The sequence below is a fragment of the Phanerochaete carnosa genome (genome assembly GCF_000300595.1).
Source record: "Phanerochaete carnosa HHB-10118-sp unplaced genomic scaffold PHACAscaffold_5, whole genome shotgun sequence".
NCBI lineage: Eukaryota > Fungi > Basidiomycota > Agaricomycetes > Polyporales > Phanerochaetaceae > Phanerochaete > Phanerochaete carnosa.
Window position 1 is genome coordinate 1016680 of NW_006767632.1, and position 19146 is coordinate 1035825.

The 19146-nt window shown below is 55.8% G+C and overlaps 6 protein-coding genes across 6 annotated transcripts; 4 read left to right on the forward strand and 2 right to left on the reverse strand.

Annotated features, from left to right (window-relative positions):
* Positions 1–2188: 2188 nt before the first annotated feature.
* On the reverse strand, positions 2189–3390 carry PHACADRAFT_255743 (uncharacterized protein). The gene has a single exon (XM_007395526.1). It carries the CDS (start codon positions 2965–2967, stop codon positions 2668–2670), a length of 300 nt encoding a protein of 99 aa, XP_007395588.1. The 5' UTR covers positions 2968–3390; the 3' UTR covers positions 2189–2667.
* Positions 3391–5251: 1861 nt separating this feature from the next.
* On the forward strand, positions 5252–8820 carry PHACADRAFT_255745 (uncharacterized protein). Its single transcript, XM_007395527.1, has 12 exons — positions 5252–5573; positions 5623–5754; positions 5814–6205; positions 6258–6382; positions 6433–6511; positions 6566–6779; positions 6891–7064; positions 7124–7202; positions 7275–7431; positions 7484–7749; positions 7808–8255; positions 8323–8820. The coding sequence occupies exons 1-12, from the start codon at positions 5332–5334 to the stop codon at positions 8529–8531; spliced, it is 2517 nt and encodes an 838-aa protein (XP_007395589.1). The 5' UTR covers positions 5252–5331; the 3' UTR covers positions 8532–8820.
* Positions 8821–9250: 430 nt separating this feature from the next.
* On the forward strand, positions 9251–10167 carry PHACADRAFT_255749 (uncharacterized protein). Its single transcript, XM_007395528.1, has 3 exons — positions 9251–9398; positions 9467–9622; positions 9673–10167. The coding sequence occupies exons 1-3, from the start codon at positions 9359–9361 to the stop codon at positions 10113–10115; spliced, it is 639 nt and encodes a 212-aa protein (XP_007395590.1). The 5' UTR covers positions 9251–9358; the 3' UTR covers positions 10116–10167.
* A 517-nt stretch (positions 10168–10684) lies between these two features.
* PHACADRAFT_255750 (uncharacterized protein) lies at positions 10685–13613 on the forward strand (the record flags this gene model as incomplete). Its single annotated transcript, XM_007395529.1, has 8 exons — positions 10685–11332; positions 11398–12063; positions 12118–12600; positions 12664–12732; positions 12784–12945; positions 13010–13078; positions 13136–13231; positions 13292–13613. Coding segments are annotated over exons 1-8 (1888 nt in total), but the record flags the coding sequence as incomplete, so codon positions are not given.
* Positions 13614–14093: 480 nt separating this feature from the next.
* Positions 14094–16624, reverse strand: PHACADRAFT_255752 (uncharacterized protein). Its single transcript, XM_007395530.1, has 2 exons — positions 16378–16624; positions 14094–16316 (listed from the first exon to the last, which is right to left on the reverse strand). Exons 1-2 carry the CDS (start codon positions 16589–16591, stop codon positions 14317–14319), a joined length of 2214 nt encoding a protein of 737 aa, XP_007395592.1. The 5' UTR covers positions 16592–16624; the 3' UTR covers positions 14094–14316.
* Positions 16625–17308: 684 nt separating this feature from the next.
* Positions 17309–19124, forward strand: PHACADRAFT_255753 (uncharacterized protein). The gene is made up of 7 exons (XM_007395531.1): positions 17309–17542; positions 17593–17798; positions 17849–18250; positions 18307–18430; positions 18522–18806; positions 18877–18958; positions 19013–19124. Exons 1-7 carry the CDS (start codon positions 17360–17362, stop codon positions 19087–19089), a joined length of 1359 nt encoding a protein of 452 aa, XP_007395593.1. The 5' UTR covers positions 17309–17359; the 3' UTR covers positions 19090–19124.
* Positions 19125–19146: the final 22 nt, after the last annotated feature.

A 19146-nucleotide genomic window follows, 5' to 3' on the forward strand; every position in this document is an offset into this window, starting at 1 on the left:
GATGAAGGCAGTAAGGAGGATCTCCGCCATCCTCGCTCATCGACGATCGGCCGCCATTGGAGACGCCAGCACTCCACGATATGTTCAACTCGTCCTGAACGGATTATTCAACGGGAGATGTAGGTGTTCAATATGCGTGTGTACTATACTACCTACCAACCCCCTGTTTATTCAGTTTCAGGGGAGATTCATCCGCCTGATTCCACTGGAGGCGACCTGGCATTCAGCCACAGGGTATATTACTCCGAGAAGCATGCATATACTCACTTCAGAGGGCGGCTGTCAAATACCAGTCATACATGCCGCTATGGGTCGCCCATGGTGCTGTGCAACCCCATCGTAGAAGCATCCGCCGTATGATACCGAGATGGTGGGGCAGTTTATGGCTTACTGAGGGGAGACGATCACGGTGAGCTCGCGCAGGGCAGGTAAATACCCTATGTGTCTGAATAGATGGATATGCGATAAAGTGACGAGCTGATGACGGACCATGTCGGCCAGGGCTCCATGCCCTCCCCATCTTCGCTGAAGATGAGGCCGAGGCCTTCGAGGGAGGTCCAGCGGATCTTTCCAAGAGCTTCCCTGTGCCCATCATGGTCCTCGAACAAACCTGTCAGTGCCACCTCGTCCGCCCACCTACCGCCTCTTGCACACCGCGAGCCAATGAAACGAGCGGGATGCATGCGAGGCAGCGGTTTCGATAGACCTTTCCATCGAGCGCTTGCTGTACTGGTCTCCAATTGTAAGCCCGCCATTTGTAGTGCTGATATTTGGGATGGCTGCGGGCTGACCTTCAACCTGGGTTTTTGGCCGCGTAGGCTCCGATCGCGAGCAGTATCATGCAAGCTCAGGGCACCCGAGCCTATTCAAGCTTGGCCATATCGAGCCTTACCCTGTGGCGGAGGGTAATTCGATATTTTACGCTCAATATGCAAAGCAAACAAGGGGCAGACCTGTCTAGATTGCTAATGAACAGCACATATTGCATAAAGCACCCTCATCCTCCGAGGATATTGAAACACGTTGCGGGTAATGCATTAACTCTTGTGTGAGTCCCGGTGCCGTTGTGGGGAGCAAATTAACTCTTGTGTGTGTCTTCTAGCACAGGGTCATTGTTTGTAGCTGCGCAAAGAGGAAGTCAGTTTACGTTTCTGAGACTAAGCCGTTGTTGTGTCGGGACGCCAAGGATGGTGAGCATACGCGGCCCCTTCTGTCTGAGACCTAACCGCAGAGTCAGTGTCAAAGGTCGTTCAATCGGGACAGCACGGATTACTAGCATACGCGGCCTACCGCAGAGTCAGCCGATGACGAGCTCGAATGACCAAGCACCTTACCATTGTTCCAGTTGCGCATAGCCACCGCAAAGAGCACTGCAGAGACACACAGTCGATTCCACATGATGATGGCATGAGAACCGCTGTGCGCCTGCTGTGCGTACAGAGAAGACTGGCGAGCATATGGCGCATGGCCGGGAGAGCCCACGCTTATCTGCCGCATAGGGCAGAGCCTGGTCGGGCTAACGCAAACCAAATAACGTCAGAGTGCGTGTACCGTACGTCTGCGCACGATGTCGAGCGGGGAGGAATCACGGCGCAGGGGACCTCGAACGACGCGCGGCGTCTCCGCGGACGCTCACGGAGGGCGGACCCTGCATACGAAGGCCGGAGCGGTGCGGGGCGCAGGATTCCCATGTCACACTAGCATGGGAGGCCGCAGGAAGGTGCTCGGGAATGCGGATTTGTATTTCGCCACCTTTATTTGACAGCTCGCATCTGCAGACCGTGACTGTGGTCAAAAGACGATGATTAGCGTGCAGGTACTCGCGCACCCCAGGTGGGAGCATAGCCCCGGCGTCGAATGAAAAGCATGGTACGCGAAATGAGGGCTGTTCGCGTCGTGCAGCCTCCAACAACCCTAAGTACCGCGGGTGCTGCGAGCACGAATATGGTACGCGATACGTCTGTCTCCCAGCACGGCCACGGTCAAGGTTCAGGGTGCAGGGTTGGGCGCGTCCCAATCAGCATGCGAGGAGGGCATGACGCAGCCTGGGGAGGTTGCTAGGGCCGCTGTGGGACAGATCTCCTTTCGCGTCCTGCTTCCGGCGCTTAATTGCGACCAGGCGTGTGAACTAAGCGAGGCAGGTCGGTCGGTGCCAGGCAACGGTTTAGCTGTGATCTGCGTAGAATTTGATGGCGCGCCAGGGTACCTGAGACTAGGGACAGGGAATGATGGCCTCGTCCGCCGGACATGGCGCGCCGCGTACGTTTACGAGGGGCAATCGTCTAGCGTATAGCCTTTCGGCCAGACAACGGGGGAAACTGTCCCACCCGAAGTTGTACTGCCTGCGCAGCGGACATTAATTGCGCATTCGGGCAGTCCGACCATCGTGAGCGGCACATACAAGGAACAGGGAGAAGCTCCTGAGGGTCCTGTGCACAGTTCAGTAAATGTATCGTTCACGGCATAATACGAAATCCTTACGAAACGATTCCTTCTATCAACTGTGCGTATCATCGCGGTGGGATACGGCTTGGAATGTCTTGACTAAGTAACTCGGGCTTACCGAGTGCTGTAGCTAAAGTGGTAATGGGAGCCGAACAACGAAAGAGTCATGGAAAAAAAGTGGCAGATGCGTTCTTCCGTTGCCATCCAAAAGCCTCGTCACAGTCATGAGTCATTCTCGCCTCTGCTGTTCACCGAGCAATGGACACGGCGAGCACAGCCTGAAGCGTAAGCCGACTTTGTCGCGTCCGCGGGGCGTAACCTATGCAGCTCACACACGCTAACATTAGCCCGCATAGCGAGCTCACAGCGTCCTCGAGCTGTCGCAGCCATCAGTCGTGTGAGCTTGTGATGGGAAATATGGTGCGATATGTGCGGGGCGTAGCAATCGTACAATGTCGAGGGAATGCGGCCTAAAACTTGCAAGATATGATGCCCGTGAGCAGCTATGCCAGGCAATTGCATGACAACTTACACTAGTTGACAGCAGGAAAAGAGGAGCGCGTTTGACAGATGCAACACGGCCGACATCACGGCCGACGCGCCAATTTTGACTCGTACACTGATGCCCGCGAAGGTAACCGTCGACGCGTTTGAAGGCGGAATAGCTTATTCTGCGCCGTTGACGCAGAAAGCACGCCGGCATCTGTATGCATGAATTTCCCAGGATTCATTGTAATGTTTACAGTGAAACGTGCCGTCTGCTGACCACTTGTCGTGAACTCAGAAACGACACGTTGCACTGGCACATAAACGGCAAGAACAGCCCTTGTATCGCCGCGTACAAGCTGCGCTCGCCTGTTTGCATTGCTTCGGAGACGGAGCCGCAAGCAAATTGTCAGGTCGTAAGAGTAGCGTTACGAGGCGCGGCAGACCGAGCAGATCTGCAATGACGGGATGATGCCAAGTAAGCGCACAAGTCGCGAGATCCAGACCCTTTGGAAGACGACTTACGCAGTCGGAATGCGCAACGGTGCGAACGGGTGGGCACGCACATGCCACCTGGTCAGACCGATTTGACGAGTGGAGCGACAAACAATGGGAGATTTGAGTTTGCCCTTCCTACTGGATCCGAGATGACCCCGAGCATTTTTTGTGAAAGGAAGTCCGCATCACGAACAGGTTTCGAGAAAGCCTAGCGAGATTATCGCAGGCCAGATGGTCGCATCGGATGAGCTGCTATCAGCACGCAAAGTCGCAAGTAGGGTACGTTAGAGGTGGACAGAACCTGTCCCACAATCATGTCTCTCTGATGGTCGTGCAGTGACCGCGATGGGCAGCGATAGCGGTACAGAGTGATAGACACTAGCGCGTGCCACACATTGTGGCGTGTACAGGTAAAAGTTCTTCGGGCACGGGTGTGTCTTGCAGGCAGATGGAGTGGAAACGAATAGAATTGGAACGGGACATATGATCGCATCGAAACTAATTGCAATGGGAAATACAAGGTTGGCAGAAAGAGGGCATCCTGGACGGGCCAGCCTGGGAACGGCGGGAGGCGGTGCAGGTTGTGAAGCCACAGCATGCCAAATGGGACCGTGGCAAAATTCCGCGAGATATACCAGGATTGGGCGAAAAAGTAGGCTAATAAACAAGTCGGCGCGGCGTGGATAGCGCCCTGCTGGGAGTAGCGCGGCGTGCCCGAAGCTGAGCGGGCCCGAGAGGCCCTGGATTCTCCCGAGGAGACGTTCGACGACGAAAGCAGTTTAGGATGAGGAGATGAAATGGGAAGCAGGGGCCGAAGCCCATCAGACGGGCAAGCGAGCAAGGGGTGTTCGAATGTTCGTGCGTACTCAGACGTGTGAACGGACGGGCGAAACAGGACATGTGGAGAATCGGAGCGGGAGAGTTGTCGTCGGAGGCCAATAGAGTCGGATATACCCTGTCGGAGTGCCGAGCGTGACGGGGCAGACGCAACGGTGATGCGACGCTGGAGACACGTCGGTCGCTGCGAGGTGGTCGCTAGTCGCTGGTCGTGCGAGTACAGACGAGTGTTTTGTCGCCGTCGGCTGGCGTGGCCCTGGCGGTCCTTGGAGGTGCGTCTAATCCCGATCGGTGCGATCGAGGCGGGGCAAAATGTCCAGTCACGCTGTGTGACAGGGGCGTCACATGTCTGCCGGCGCAGTGCTCATTGGCGCGCAGCTCAGTCAGGCCAGGCGAGCGCTGAGAGCGAAACCCTGCCTCGGACTGGACAGCGGGACTCACTGGGATCACCACCACGAGACTCGCCGTCGTCTCATCGCTTTCTCATCTGCGCTCCGAGTGTAACGCTTCCACGGATCTCACTTGCCAACTGCAGGATCTCACTGTATGTCCCTAATCCGTCCTACCCAGCAATCTTTCATCCTCCGTTCTCAAGCTCACCGTGCATATGCCCCTCCAGATTTGGTTTTCACTTTCTCAGCTTCAGGACCACTTCTTCCAGCTCCTCCATTGGTCGTAGACCCACAGACACACAGCCCGGCTACTCCTCCGAATTAGCTGCGTACGTCTCGCTTGATCTCCCAATTTGCCTATTTGTCCCGCATCTCTTAAAAGAAGGCCTGCCTCCATACCCAGGCATCTCTTGTTCGCAAGTCCTAACCCTCCTCTGCTCCTGCATATCCACTAATCATGGCGCGCTCGCCAGTCTCCTATTCCCAGTCTCAGTACTACCTGCCGTCGCCCCGCGAGGAATCTCCGTACTCATCCTCCCCCATCGTTCTCCACCACCCCCACCCAATAGCGCACCACATGCAGCAGCAACATCACCACGACCAGATACCCATCGACCCCGCCCTCTCCATGTATCCCAATTCCTACTATTCATACCAGCAGCCTCCGCCACCCATGGTCCCCCAGCATCTCATGACCGCGAGCCTTTCTTCACCGTCGTCACAAGGGTCCGAGGCCATGGGCACGCCTCCGATGGAGCAGTATCAGCTCCACAGCATGAACGGAAATGGCAAGCGACCCTCCTCTTCCATGACGGATGACAGTCGGAAAAGGTCCCGCAGGGACGACGACGCCGAGGGACAGGGCGCGTCTAACGAAAAGGAGGAGGTCAAGACAAAGCCCACGCGCGGTTCACGGTTAGTACACTGGCTATATGCGCGTGACTTGGGCTCACCTGTATTTCAGGGCATGCACCGTCTGCAGACGGCTGAAGATGAAGTGCGTCGGCGCCGAGCACGGACCGCCATGCAAGCGCTGCCAGACCGGCAACCACGAGTGCATATTCGAGGAATCTAACCGTGGCAAGCGGTCGACGAAGTGCGTCTGCCCTCCATCTATTCTGTTGTACTTTATGAACACTTATCAAGCAATCCTAGGAAACACGAGATTCTGACCCGTTCCCTCCGGAAGATGGAACGTACGTTGGATACCGTGCTCCGCTCGTTAGGCAACCCCAGCATTGCCTCTGGCATGATCTCACGTTCGCCTTCGCCATCGGCGCAGCCGCAGGGGTCACATCCCCTCCTGGCAACCCCGTCACCACCGGAGTCCCCTGTCCTATCCAACGCCATGCATCATATGCAGGCTCCAGGGTCGCCTAAGTTGCATAGCCTGCCCGACAATACGCTTAATCCACTCGGCCTTCTAGCGGAAGCAAGCCTTGCAAATCGCCGTGCGCAGGCTGCGTCACGAGCGGAGTCGCATACTACCGCCAACACCGACGACCAGCCGAAGCTGGGGGTCGCCAGCGACGTATACTTCAAGCCAGGTATGTGTTGTCGGATCTTGCCCCGAAGACCATTTCATTCAAAAATTGATAGGGCCTATGACGATCTTGCCGCTTCGGAGATTGTTCATCGAGAGACAAATACAGCCCGAGATGCTCAGCTTCGTCAATACCGAGGAGGTTGTTGAACTGTTCAAGATATATTTCGACAACATGAACGTGGGTACAGTCCGTTATCTTAACAGATCACAATTTGACCTCGCGCTCAGTTTCAGTGCAATGTATTGGACCCTGCCTTTCACACGCCGTCATTGGTCTGTTCGAGGTCTCCCTTCCTGTTGACAACCAGTGAGTATCTCCATCCGGCATCTGTAAGCATCAAACTGAATTTAGCACGTGAAGTCTGCTCAATTGCGTCACGCTTTTACACCAAACGTCCCGAGCTCCACACCAAGCTGTCAGACCTGGTGCGCAAGCTTGCGTTTAGCGTTCCGGCCCAAGGGTACAAGTCTGTCGAGATCGTCCAAGCCTATTTGCTCAACACGATGTGGGGGTGTGGGCCGGTCGAGCGTTTCGAGCAGGACCGTACCTGGATGCTCCTTGGCATGGCAATCAGGTTCGTACACTTCCGCGCCATTTCCGGGGGTTGCTTCCCGCGTCTAATGACGCCACGATGCGTTTGACAAATGGCTGAAGGCTGATTGACACTTTCCTTTCCCTCGATCAGGATGGCGACAGACTTGAATCTCCACCGGCGGACCGCCGTCACGAGCCCAGATACTGCGGAGGGGCGCGCGCGTGACAAGGAAGTGCGCAACCGCGAGCGGACGTGGATTTTCTGCTTCTGCCTGGACCGCAGCTTCAGCGCGCAAATGGGGAAGCCGTATACGATCAAGGAAGAGTGCGTGTGCTCCTTCCGTGTGTATTGTCACATCGGTAGCTGAGACGACTCTATTGCAGCTTCATCATCCGCAACGCTTCGCAATGGTGTCGAGCACCAAACGCTATTGCTTCGGACGTGTCCCTCGCTGCCTATGCGGTGCGTACTCTCTATTGTACCAGACTGCCGGTCGGGAGCTGGGGAAACTGACGTCGGCCTGTCCTATTCCAGGACCTGCAACGCATTCTCACGCGTAGCCTGGATTTGTTGTATTCCGGAACGTCTTCCCCCTCTGGGCTGCAGATGGACTCGGACTATCTACTTGTCATCACCACCATGGAAACACAAATCCTCGCATGGCAGCATGAATGGGCGAATCGTGTGCTCAGTAAGTACCCTCTCGCTTTGGTTTTGAATTGGCTTATTGAATGTCGGAACAGCCGAAGGCGAACATGTGAACCAGTACCGGCGGCTCGCTTCGAAGTTCTTCTTCAACTATGCCATGCTCATTGTTAACTCCTTTGGGCTTCAGAATGCGCTCGAGCGTTCTGCTGTCGACATTGGCCACTTTTTCGCTCGGTGTTATTCGTCGGCGGTCGCGTGCGCCACTGTTCTGCGGGACGAGTTTGGCCCGCAGGGGTATCTGCGGCATTCATCGGATTCAACATACGTGATGGCATCGTACGCTGTTTTGAGCTTGCTCAAGGTGCGCCGGCCCTGCACGTCCCGCGTCTGAATGTCGTGATTGACAAATTGGCAAACAGCTGCTCCGACCCGAGTTCAAAATCTTTTTGGATCACGAGACAAAGATTATAAGCCTCGTCAATGACGTAGCGGACGTCCTCGAAAAGTCGGCTGCAGGACCGCTGCATACGCCTACGCTGTACAGCGGCTTCCTGCGAGCTCTACTCTCGGCCAAGACCGAGCCGCCCTCGGGGGATAGCGAGGGGCAGCCCACACATACACCGAACGGGCAGGCGAGTCCCTCCCAGGATCAACATGCTTCAAATGCTTCCGCGGGCGTCAACAGTACGCAAGCGCCGTTAGGGATGAGCCCACTCCTGGACTTCAACTTTGATAGCGAGATGGGCCCTGTAGCGGACATGTCAACGTTCCCGCCGACGATGGCGCCGAACCCCGCAGGAGAGTTGGGAATGCTTACCATGGACAGCATCCTGAGTTCGAGCTTCTGGGACAGCGTCCTCGTGCCCGGTAAGTCCCTGTGTTCCCGCACTTCTGACGAAACGCTTCTGGAATGCTTATCGGCGCGCTTCGGCAGGGTACTCGAACGCGATGGAGGGCCTCAGCGGCGGCTTCGTCTACGGCGCGGGCGGGAGCGGGCTCATCACGCCCCGGATGGGCATGTCGCCCCTCCCGTCGGGGTTCAGCACGCCGTCGAGCTCCAAGATGTCCATGGAGCTGTCGCAGCACAAGCTCGACGTCGCGTTTGATGCTGCGCGCGCGGTCGCGTCACACTCGTCGTCATGACCCCCACGCCGTCGGACATGCGTGTCCCGCTCAGTAATTGGGCATCGTCGTGGCTCCCTGCCTCTGGGTCTACTCTCACAGGTTCTCACGCATATTACCTCCCCCGCATCTCCGCGTGACCTCCACGTTTGTTGCATTTCACCCCTGGTTTTCCCTGGATATCATATAAACACGGCCTGGTTACCCTAGCTGTATTATTATCGATCTCTGTTCCCACTATTTCGTATGTATTTGGCCGAACTATAGTGTACCTTATGCCAATATGCAATGTAGAGCACGTTGTAATATTTCACTTTGACTTGCGGAACGAACTGTTCCCAGCGAGAGCGGAGAACGGGTGCGGGTGGAAAGCGGGTTGGCGCTCGGCTGAGAATGGTGAGCGGAACCTTGGTGGCGCTCATGGGCGCATCAGGGAGACTCCGAGGCTTATCCGACGCACATCCGCCGACTACCTGCCCGTAAAAACGGTTCATGCAGCTCCAGACGCGTATTGACTTTGAGCCTTTGAGCATACGACGCCATAAGGTCGCCTGCGATTGCGGACCGCATGGCGCATCAACGTGACCATGAGGTGGTCGCCGGGCTTGGCAAGAAGACCTTCCTCATATATTCCAATGAATTGGTGGCGCATCAAAGGCTAAGCGGCGTTGCCATCTGCGGACAAGAATCGCTTCACGGCTTGCCCTGCCCGCAATGACTCGTGTCTCCGCCCTCTGTACTTAACCTCTCGCTTGTTTCGAATTGCTGCCACCTCACAGCATTTATCTCTCCTGGCATTTTTTTTTGCCTCGCACATTCGTTCGCTCGTTATCTGAGAAAAAGGGAAAATGTCGTTTAAGCTCGCGCTTCTTGCTGTTCTTGTCACAGGTAAGTATGGCACATCGTTTGGTGGTGATATGTGATGAAAAGGGTTGATTAACTATCACTTGTGCCAGGTGCGTTCGCACAGACCTCTCTCTATATCCCCGGGGTAGACCCCCAGTCACTTTCGGCTGAGGTCCTCGGTGTCGGCTCGGACGGCGAGACGACATACTTGATTCAGCCCGCCGCGCAGGCCACCACTGACCCGGACGACGTTGGACTAGGCCCTGGTGTGTAGCTTCCCTGAAATCATCATTTCATCGCTTATATTTTGCGGCAGCCACCCTGGTTGCGGGCCCTACGGCGGCCAAACTGACCTATAACGACCCCTCGGGCCAACTGAGCCTTGACGAGGACTGCGCCATCTCGGACGGCATCGCCAACTGCAACGTCGTCGCGGTCATTGCCGGCGTCACCTCATCGAGTGCGGTCACCGAGACCGTCAGCGCATTCGAACTCCAGGGTGGTAACACCGTCGCGGCCGCCTCGGCGACGCCTGCGAGTGGTGCCTCTAGTGACGCGTCTTCCACTCCCACGTCTGCCCCTGCTTCTGCTCCTTCTGGCGAGTCCTCTGCCGGCAAGACCGCAGCGTCACAGACTGGCAGCGGCACGTCCGGCACCAATGCACCCGCCCCCACGCAGAGCGACAACGGCGTTACGAGACTCCAGGCTGGCGCCGCGGGCCTGTTTGCTGCAGCCGTTGTCTTTTCTGTGCTCTTGTAAAATCCGTGTATCGTCGTATTCACCTATGGGATTTTGTGTGTCCACGTTGTCGAACATCCGCCTCGCTAAGCGAATGGTCCTGAGAAAAGGATGGGGGAAATTCTCATAAAAGAAATACCCCGCGCGCGCTAGCAAAGATGGTCACGTCTGTGACACGAGCGCGTTTTGTCTTCGCGTGACGGGCGGGTGCACGCGACTTGAACGGAGGCAGTGTCCGCCTACTTACTCCTCTTTCGACATTGACCGCGACTGCGACCAGCCCGCTCATCTCGCGCTCCAGCGAAAACCTCCATTCTTGGTCACGCAATACTTTCACGCTTTGTCACAGCTGTCAAAGAGAACACACACACACTGCTGGGACCCTTGTCTTTGCCACTTTGCGCCGCATGAACCTAACGGAGGCAAATGCAATAGCGAAACCGACACGCCGCGCAGCCGCACGGAAAGCGTCGCGTCTTGCCGCGGAGCAACTCAACAGCTCGGCCTCCGAGGGTGATAGCGACGAGCCTTCGTCGAGCGAGACGTCGGACAAGAAGTCGTGCGCCAAGGCGACCCATGCAGAGAAGAAGAGGCCTGCACTGAAAGTGGACGCTATTTACCCATCCGTATCTTTGCCTTCCCAGCACTGCTCTTCCTCTTCCTCTGCTCTTCCCTCGCGCACAGCCGCAGCGCTTCGCGAACCCGCTGGCAAGAGGAAGGAATCGCCGGACAGCCGTGCGCAGGACGAGAAGCCAGCGGTGGAGATCATATCAGATACGGACACGGATATCATCATATTGGATGGTCCCCCCACGCCTGTGAGGAACCAGCCCTCGCCACGCACGCGCTCCAGCCCAATGCTGGGAACTCCCCAGGGAGGAAGCATCGCACCACACAAACGTAAACGCGACGATGTCGATTCCGCGTCTGAAGTGGAGATACTCTTGACACCTCTGTCCTCATCAGGAGTCCAGGGTGCGAAAGCGATCGGGAACAGCGTAGGGTCGCAAGGCAGTGCTCGCAAGACAACCATACGGACGCCGTTCATGCACGGGCCGAGTTCAATGAACACCAGCACACCTATCAAGCGCACGGAAGCATCTACGAGACCGCTTAGGAAGGCAGATCCCAAGTATGACATGTTGAACCTCAAGGAAGAGGTGGTGCTGGTCTTTGTCCACCTCAATCTCTCAGGCGCCCCATCCGAATCTGACGAAGCCATATGGTGGCCCGCACGGGTGTGTATCTCATTAAGACTCATAAGGCAAAATGCTATCTTGAACCTGACTCTGCTGGATCTCAGGTCATCGACCGCGGCGAGCCCCTGCGCGTTGCCCCCTTTGGCAAACACCCCGGTTGGTCCTCGAGGAAGGAGCCCCACGCCGCACTCACGCTCCCGTCCCGCGCGCCCCAGTTTATTATGCCCTACCGTTCCGGCCCGACGCAGCTGCGCTTTGACGAGAAGACGTTCGCGCCATCTGGCCATGCCGCCAGCCTCGCACTGTCCCCGCACAAGAAGCGGCGGACGGACGAGCCCGACCTCGTCGCACGCTGGAGCGAGGCCCGGGACCTACTGCTCAGGGCGTACCAGGACGCCAATGACGGCATGCCTCTGTCGCTCTCGCGGTACATTGTGGATGTGTCACCGCCCCTGCAGGGTGAATATACGCGTGAAACATCCGACATCAGCTTGGACCTGGGCAGCGACGAGCCGAGCGGCAAAACAGGGTCGTGGAGGGCTCCATCGGCAAACTTCATGTATGATATCCCTGGCGAGCTCGTCCTCGCGAAAGAGCGTAAGCGAGACACTCAGTACTGGCCTGCGAAAATCATGAAATACCATCCGCCGAAGAACCCAAAAGAGAAGCCGCGTTATGAAATAATGTACTACGAGGGCACTGTCAAGAACTTGCCTGACGATGAGGGAATGTTCTATACGCCGGCACACGAGGGGTTCAAGACGTGCATGGTAAGGCTGAACTTTGTGGCACGTTGTCTGTCTCCTGAGTCTATCAAACCATAGCTAGGCGACGCTGAAGACGACTATGGCTTGAATGAGGGCAACCGGGATGAAGATGACGAGTCGGCTCCTCAAGCTGATCCGTTGGACGAGGAGACAGAGGAACAGCTACGCGCTCCAAGCCCACCACCGACCCTTCCAGCTCCGACAGCCTTCGGATACGAGCTTACAATTCCCGAACAATTCAACTACGTGAAGCCAGTGCTCGTCGCACTCATGAATGGCAGATACGAACCTTCGTTGGCCCGCCACACTAGCTTCATGAAGGACGGCCGGTCAAGAAGGTCCGTGATGTTGGACGCGTGGAAGCGCGGCGAGCTTAGCCCTTCTGACAAAGACGAGCTTGACGTGTGTATACGCCGCTGGATGCGCAAACGATCGAGGCGGCAGCAGCTGGGGCTAGTCCCTGCAGACGAGCTTGTTCTAGTTAAGGACGAGGCCCAGGGTCAGAGTGACGTCCCGGCAAGCAAAGGCAGTCTCGAGGCGGTGAGTTTTCAATTCGTCGACAACGGATCACATCAGTTGTGCTGACATGGTGCATATGCGCAGGTCCCGCCTGTGCTCGATCTTGACCTCGACCTTGATCTCGAGTCGGTGGTGGCTGGTGGCGCCGCCGAGGTACGCGCTGTTGTTTATGATGATGCCGAACGCCCACACATTGTATTGCAGAGCGTCTTTTCGGATATTCAGCCTCCGTCATCATCACTTGCAACTATTGATAGCATACGCACGAATGTGACGACTTGTAACGAAAGCATGTCCGATACCCACGGCGCGCAGGCTGACTCTAGCGTCCCCGACCGCAGCGTTAGTCGTCTGCAGGATATCACGGTGCGTAAAGTCCTTCCTGCAGCGCCTTTCGATGATTCACCGGCTGAATTTGATTGATTACAAGCCGGTGCGCGCCACCACCGACGCGATCAAGGTCGATGATGGCGCAGTCTCCACCATCTTGCATAATAAGGTGCGCGGATGAGGGCCCGCTCCACGATTGTGCGCTGACCGGTGTTGGCGTCGCCAGCCCGACGACCCGACGTCACGCCACGACCGGAAAGATGAAACGACGGCAGGGCCGCTGCCAACGTATGCCGAGCTCTCACCTCTGGACCAAATCACCGTACGAGCGTTTAAGCTTGTCGAGTCGATGTTGGTGGCTGAAAACCTTGTCGTTCTGTAGTATTGTACCTCGGTCCTCCTTCCGGAGGCGATCCTCCAACTCCTGCTTTGGCGCAACGGCTACAGAGAGACGCCCGAGCCTGCGTCGGCAGAGGAGGAGGCACGCTTGTACAAGATCGCGAGGGACAAGGCAGACGCTACCGATTGGGTACACGATATCATCCGCATGAAACGCTCCGTGGATAGGAAGACCTTACCATCGGATGCTATCGTGCTAGCGTCTGCCACGGGCGGGAACAAGTTGAGGGCAAGAAGGAAATAGCGTAGCCTGACGCACGTGCGTACGACTCTGTAACAGCTCGCACAACACATACGTGATTGTGATGTTTGCCACATGCTGCATTGGACTTTTGGCTCGCTTCTTGCATCTTGTCAAGTGTTCGTCCTACGCTGTTTATGGTCTGGTACCATCCAGCAGTGCTGTGCGCGCGTCCACGAACAGTTAAGTGCAATCTATCCCGCAATGAGAGTAGCGGATGAGAGACAGTCCGTGCTGGACAGAGCCCTCTCCCAGAGGTTCTGGTGCAGGCCCGCGTCGGTCACACGCACCCCATATGATAGACATTGGATGGAACTTCTCGAGCATATGGCTCGAACACCGGTGTTCCTGAGCAATCATATCAAAGAACACAAAGAACTCGATGCAAGCTCCGCTGAGAGTTAGAGTTCCAGCTGTGAAAGATATGACGAAGCACCAACGAACAGTAAGCGGGCATTCGCATGTCATGAGCTATTAGCAACATTCGCACAACATTGTCGTCGCGCATCGCGAAGTGCGCATCTCGGCCTATTCGGAAAGGGTGGGGAATACAGTCATTATCATGTATCATAAGAAAGCAGTGACTAAGGCAAAGTGGTATGGGACTAAGTTCCGGATAGATGCACTGGTGCGCGAAGATAGGAGAAGTCCAATTTTACATTGTAGTTCATCACGTAGAGTGTCATATAGCATTAAGAGTGCCGAAGAAAAAGTTCCGCGGAGGTGTAAAAGATATTTAATCAAAGTCTCGAAGATCGACAAATGGCCTACAATACGCTACTGTGAGTCCGCGAACTCATTCGGGGTAGGGCAGAGAGGTCCAATCTAGAGGAGTTGCGCGAGCGGGAGGTGAGTGAAGCAACGCTACCGTTGAAGACGAGATTCCCAAGGCGCGGCGAGCCAGGGTCGAACGACGACGCAGCGCCGTTGGCGAAGTCTACGGGAGGGACGGAAGGCGAACGGGTCATCGACCCACGAGACGGTGAGACCTGGTCAGTCAGGACGATAGGAGGAGGCATCTTCGAAGAGGCACCAAAAGGCGATAGCCGCTTGAGCCCAGCGAGGGCCCTGGATATGGTACGCGTGGGAGAGGACGGACGAGGCGAAGGCAGGCCGTTCATTAAGGAACGTCCTTCCTCCATCGAGTAGCCTTGCAAAATGTAATCACGATCTTTCTTGCGAATGCAGCGGCGCAAGGTGCTTCGTATACGATGCCGCAACCGGTATAGCGCAGATATGCAGAAGACCACGATGAACAGGTAGAAGACGAGGCCCACGATGGAGAACCCGAGCGCGTGTCGTGTGAGTGAGGGAGGTAGGTGGGGTGATATATGATCTTCAATGGCGTCAAAGTCAAGGAACGGCGGCCGTATGGGCTTGACAGGTGAAGTCGTCAGATCCGGGATATCATCAATGGGGTCAACGAGGGGGCGTGTAGACGATGACAATGGAGGGACCTCCTTACTGGCCTCCAACACCATCTTTCCCAGCGTCCAACTGATCGCAATGTCACCAACACTTTCCACCGACTGGAAATGCGGTCTGCCGAGGCCCTTATCCTCGGCCTGCTGTGCAACTTTGCCGCCTTCTGTTGTGCTATTCCCTCCCGGGTCAACTATCCTCGGAAGGCCGATGCCTTCGTGGAGAACGTTGACCAACCAGGCCGCCTTGAAGCACTGCATCTGCAGCCTGGAAATTTCCACCTTGTTGCCCCACTTCCCAGTTGATATGACTTGACCATTCTGGAGGACTTCGCCATCTCCACCCAACGCACCGCTCTTCCGTGATTCCTCGTGTTCCTGTAGAATTTGGGACCAATCGCGGGCGCAAAACTCCGATGCAGCGCGCTCGTACTGAACGACATCGTACGGCCCGCCAAGCCCGAATACGTGCTCGGACGAATACCAATATTCTGAGACGCCGATAAAGTGCGATACAGAGAAATCGATAGGAGGTACATGGATGCCATTGAACAAGCATGGCGTATCGGGACATGGTGCGTCTTTGTTGAGAAGGGGAGATGTCTGTTTCAAGCACTGCTCGAAAGAGCCGATACCGACCAGTGTGTGCGGCCTTCTCGAATGCGCTGTAGACGATAGCGGCTGTACAGGGGACTCTGTGAGCGTGAGGTCTTTTGGAAGACACGGATCGAGAATGAGCTCGTCGCTTGCAGACGCTGGCGAATGGAGCTCGGCACGAGCCGCTTCGTAATCGTTAACGGCTTGACCGACGTATCGCTCCCTAGCTTGATTCGTGCCATACCCTAGCCAAGTAGTCACGAAGACTTGGTGGTGGATCTCCTTCCCGCCTAGAAGTCGTAGCCGTACGTCGATGAGATCCTTTGTCTGTTCTCGTGCCTCCTTGCCGGGTTCAAAAGCAATTTGTGTCGAAGCACCTCCCATGTCCAAGAATCCGTAGGTTGTTCGTTCCTCGCCTGAGCCCTTGAAACCGTCCATCAAATAGTTCACAGCAATCCACCCGAACAAGCCCTCCTCTTCTCCCGTAATTATGCGAACGCTGGACCCACAGGGACCGATTTCCGAGGGGCCGTCAATTTTGAAATAGGAATGGAACTTGAGGAACTCGCAGGTTGCCGACAGAACGGATGCCTGCTGCTCCGGGGTCAACAGACGCATCCCCGCAGTCGCGAGCAGGAATAGTGGTGTCCCTGGCTGCAGGGACGGGGGTATCTGCGTGCGAGCATGCTCGAGCAGGGGGCGAAGGTGACCAGCAACGCCCCCTGGGTTGTCTGCAAAGGACGAGAGACCTACAAAGTGCATCCGGTGTGTGATTTTACTGTGTATGGCCACGATATCGCATGCACGTACCTGGCTCTACCTTTGTGACCCAGTCTTCCCCCGTCCTCGTTCCCTTCTCTACGGTGGGCAGAGAGTTGAGTGCTTCAGGGCCACCTTGATCGCGAGCCGCCCTCGTGTCCTTCCAGCTGTAAATTTGCAATCTCGACCCGGATGAACCAGCATCAATGACGATCCCGAAGCGACGTGAAGTAAGCCAAGAGTCAGCAGAGGTAGGCGGAGGCATTTATATACATCGACCAGCGGTAGACAGAGAATTGAGATGGGGTCGAAATCGTGCACAGCGTCGTCGACGTCGTGGTCGTAAATATCAGGGTTGTCCGGGTCGGAGTCGCTCAGGAAAGCGTTCGCTCGCATGCCATCAATTTTGATCGGCCCTCAGTCGAAAAATGGGCGCTTGTGATTGCTCACTTTCGTCTCCGTCCTCGACCTCTCCCTTTTCTTGCGCTCTCTATCCCATCTGCTGCCCATTCAGCTTCCGTTGATCGTCTAGGGAACCCTATACGACCTCAATTGTCTGACTGTTGCACTGGAATCTTGACCCAGCACTAAGTATCTGTTACGGCGGTGATTTGAGATGGTACAGAGGACCAAAACCGAAGGTGCGCCTCAAAGACCACTGACCGTCATATGCACGTCTCAAAGAGTCTGTAGGCCCCTCACAGGCTGAAACACTGCTCCGTGTTACGTCTGGTATTGCCGCAGAGCTCATTAAGGCTCACGATGCGAATCAAACTGTCTCCCTCAATGAGCTTCGTGCCAAGATGAGCAAGAAGTACGGGTACGGAGGGGTCCCCCGACTCGTCGATATCATCAGTGCCATTCCTGACGACTATAAGAAAGCGCTCTTGCCGAAGCTAAAAGCACGACCAATTCGGACAGCCAGTGGTGTATGTCATACTCTCATTCTCGCGAGTCCTCGGCTGCTCATTAAATCAATCAGATTGCCGTCGTAGCTGTTATGTGCAAGCCACATAGGTGTCCACATATTGCAATGACGGGTAACATCTGCGTCTATTGCCCCGGAGGACCGGACTCGGACTTCGACTACAGCACGCAAAGTTATACTGGCTACGAACCCACGAGCATGCGGGCTATCCGCGCGCGTTATGACCCTTACGAACAGACACGAGGACGAGTGGAGCAACTGAAGAGTTTGGGTCACAATGTCGACAAGGTATGCGTCCGTTCAAAGTTTCGCGGTCCGATTCTAATGAACAGGTGCAGGTTGAGTTTATTATCATGGGTGGAACGTTTATGAGTATGCCCGAGGACTACCGAAACACGTTTGTCGCACAATTGCACAACGCGCTTTCAGGATTTACGGGTATAGATGTCGACGAAGCTGTGCGGTATTCTGAACAAAGCAAATCGAAGGCCATTGGTATAACCATCGAGACCCGGCCAGACTACTGCCTCCGGCCGCACCTAAGGTACGCTGAAAACCGTGTACGTCAGCAATGCGGACTCACGTCTCCGCCAGTCAGATGCTCCGCTATGGCTGCACGAGGTTGGAGATCGGGGTGCAGTCCGTCTACGAAGACGTCGCGCGAGACACAAACCGTGGACACACCGTCCGTGCGGTTTCCGAGTCTTTCCACCTCGCCAAAGACGCAGGCTTCAAGGTTGTCGCCCACATGATGCCGGACTTACCCAACGTCGGTGTGGAGCGTGATCTCGAGCAGTTCAAAGAGTACTTCGAGAACCCCGCCTTCCGCAGCGACGGCTTGAAGATCTACCCGACCTTGGTCATACGTGGCACTGGTCTTTACGAGCTATGGCGGACAGGCCGGTATAAGAATTATACTCCAAATGTCTTGGTAGATGTCGTTGCGAGGATCCTCGCCCTTGTACCGCCATGGACGCGTGTGTATCGAGTGCAACGGTGAGAAGGCTCGGTGGCTTTCCATCCATAAACTGCTACTGATAAAGGTTCTATAGAGACATTCCGCTCCCATTAGTTACGAGTGGCTGCGAAAACTCTGGTAATTTGCGAGAGCTCGCATTGAACCGCATGAAAGATTTCGGCGCCGAATGCCGCGACGTTCGGTTCCGCGAAGTTGGGGTGCGTCATGTTTCTCAGCGTGCCCGTTCCAAGGCATTTGCATTCTCATCATCCGCGCGCTCCCACATCTACCCATATGGCCTTTCTTTAGATCCACGAGATTCACCACAAAGTCCGACCCGAGTCTGTGGAGTTGCTACGACGCGACTACACGGCGAATGGAGGGTGGGAGACGTTCCTATCGTATGAGGACCCCGAGCGCGATATCCTGATTGGCCTGCTGCGGCTGAGGAAGTGCTCGGACGAAGGGACGTTTCGTCCAGAACTGGTACGCAAGGAGGACGCCGAGGGCGGGTGCAGTATTGTGCGAGAGCTGCACGTGTATGGCACTGCGGTTCCTGTGCACGGGCGGGACCCGACAAAGTTCCAGCACCAAGTGAGACAACCACCGCGGAGCCTGCGTCGTCCGACTACCCCGCTAATCTCCACTCCCTCTCTTCTCTCAGGGCTTTGGCACGTTGCTCATGGAAGAAGCCGAGCGGATAGCGAGGGAGGAACACGGTAGTGTGAAGATCGCCGTCATTTCGGGCAAGTATTGGTCGTTATCGAGTCTAAATTTGATCATTCATGGGTATCCACCAGGTGTCGGCACACGCGACTATTATCGTCGACTCGGGTATGAACTCGATGGGCCCTACATGAGCAAATCTCTGCTGTAATATCACAGTCTGGTTGTAATATATCATGGGTATATTGAGGAGAGACCTGCGTTGCAA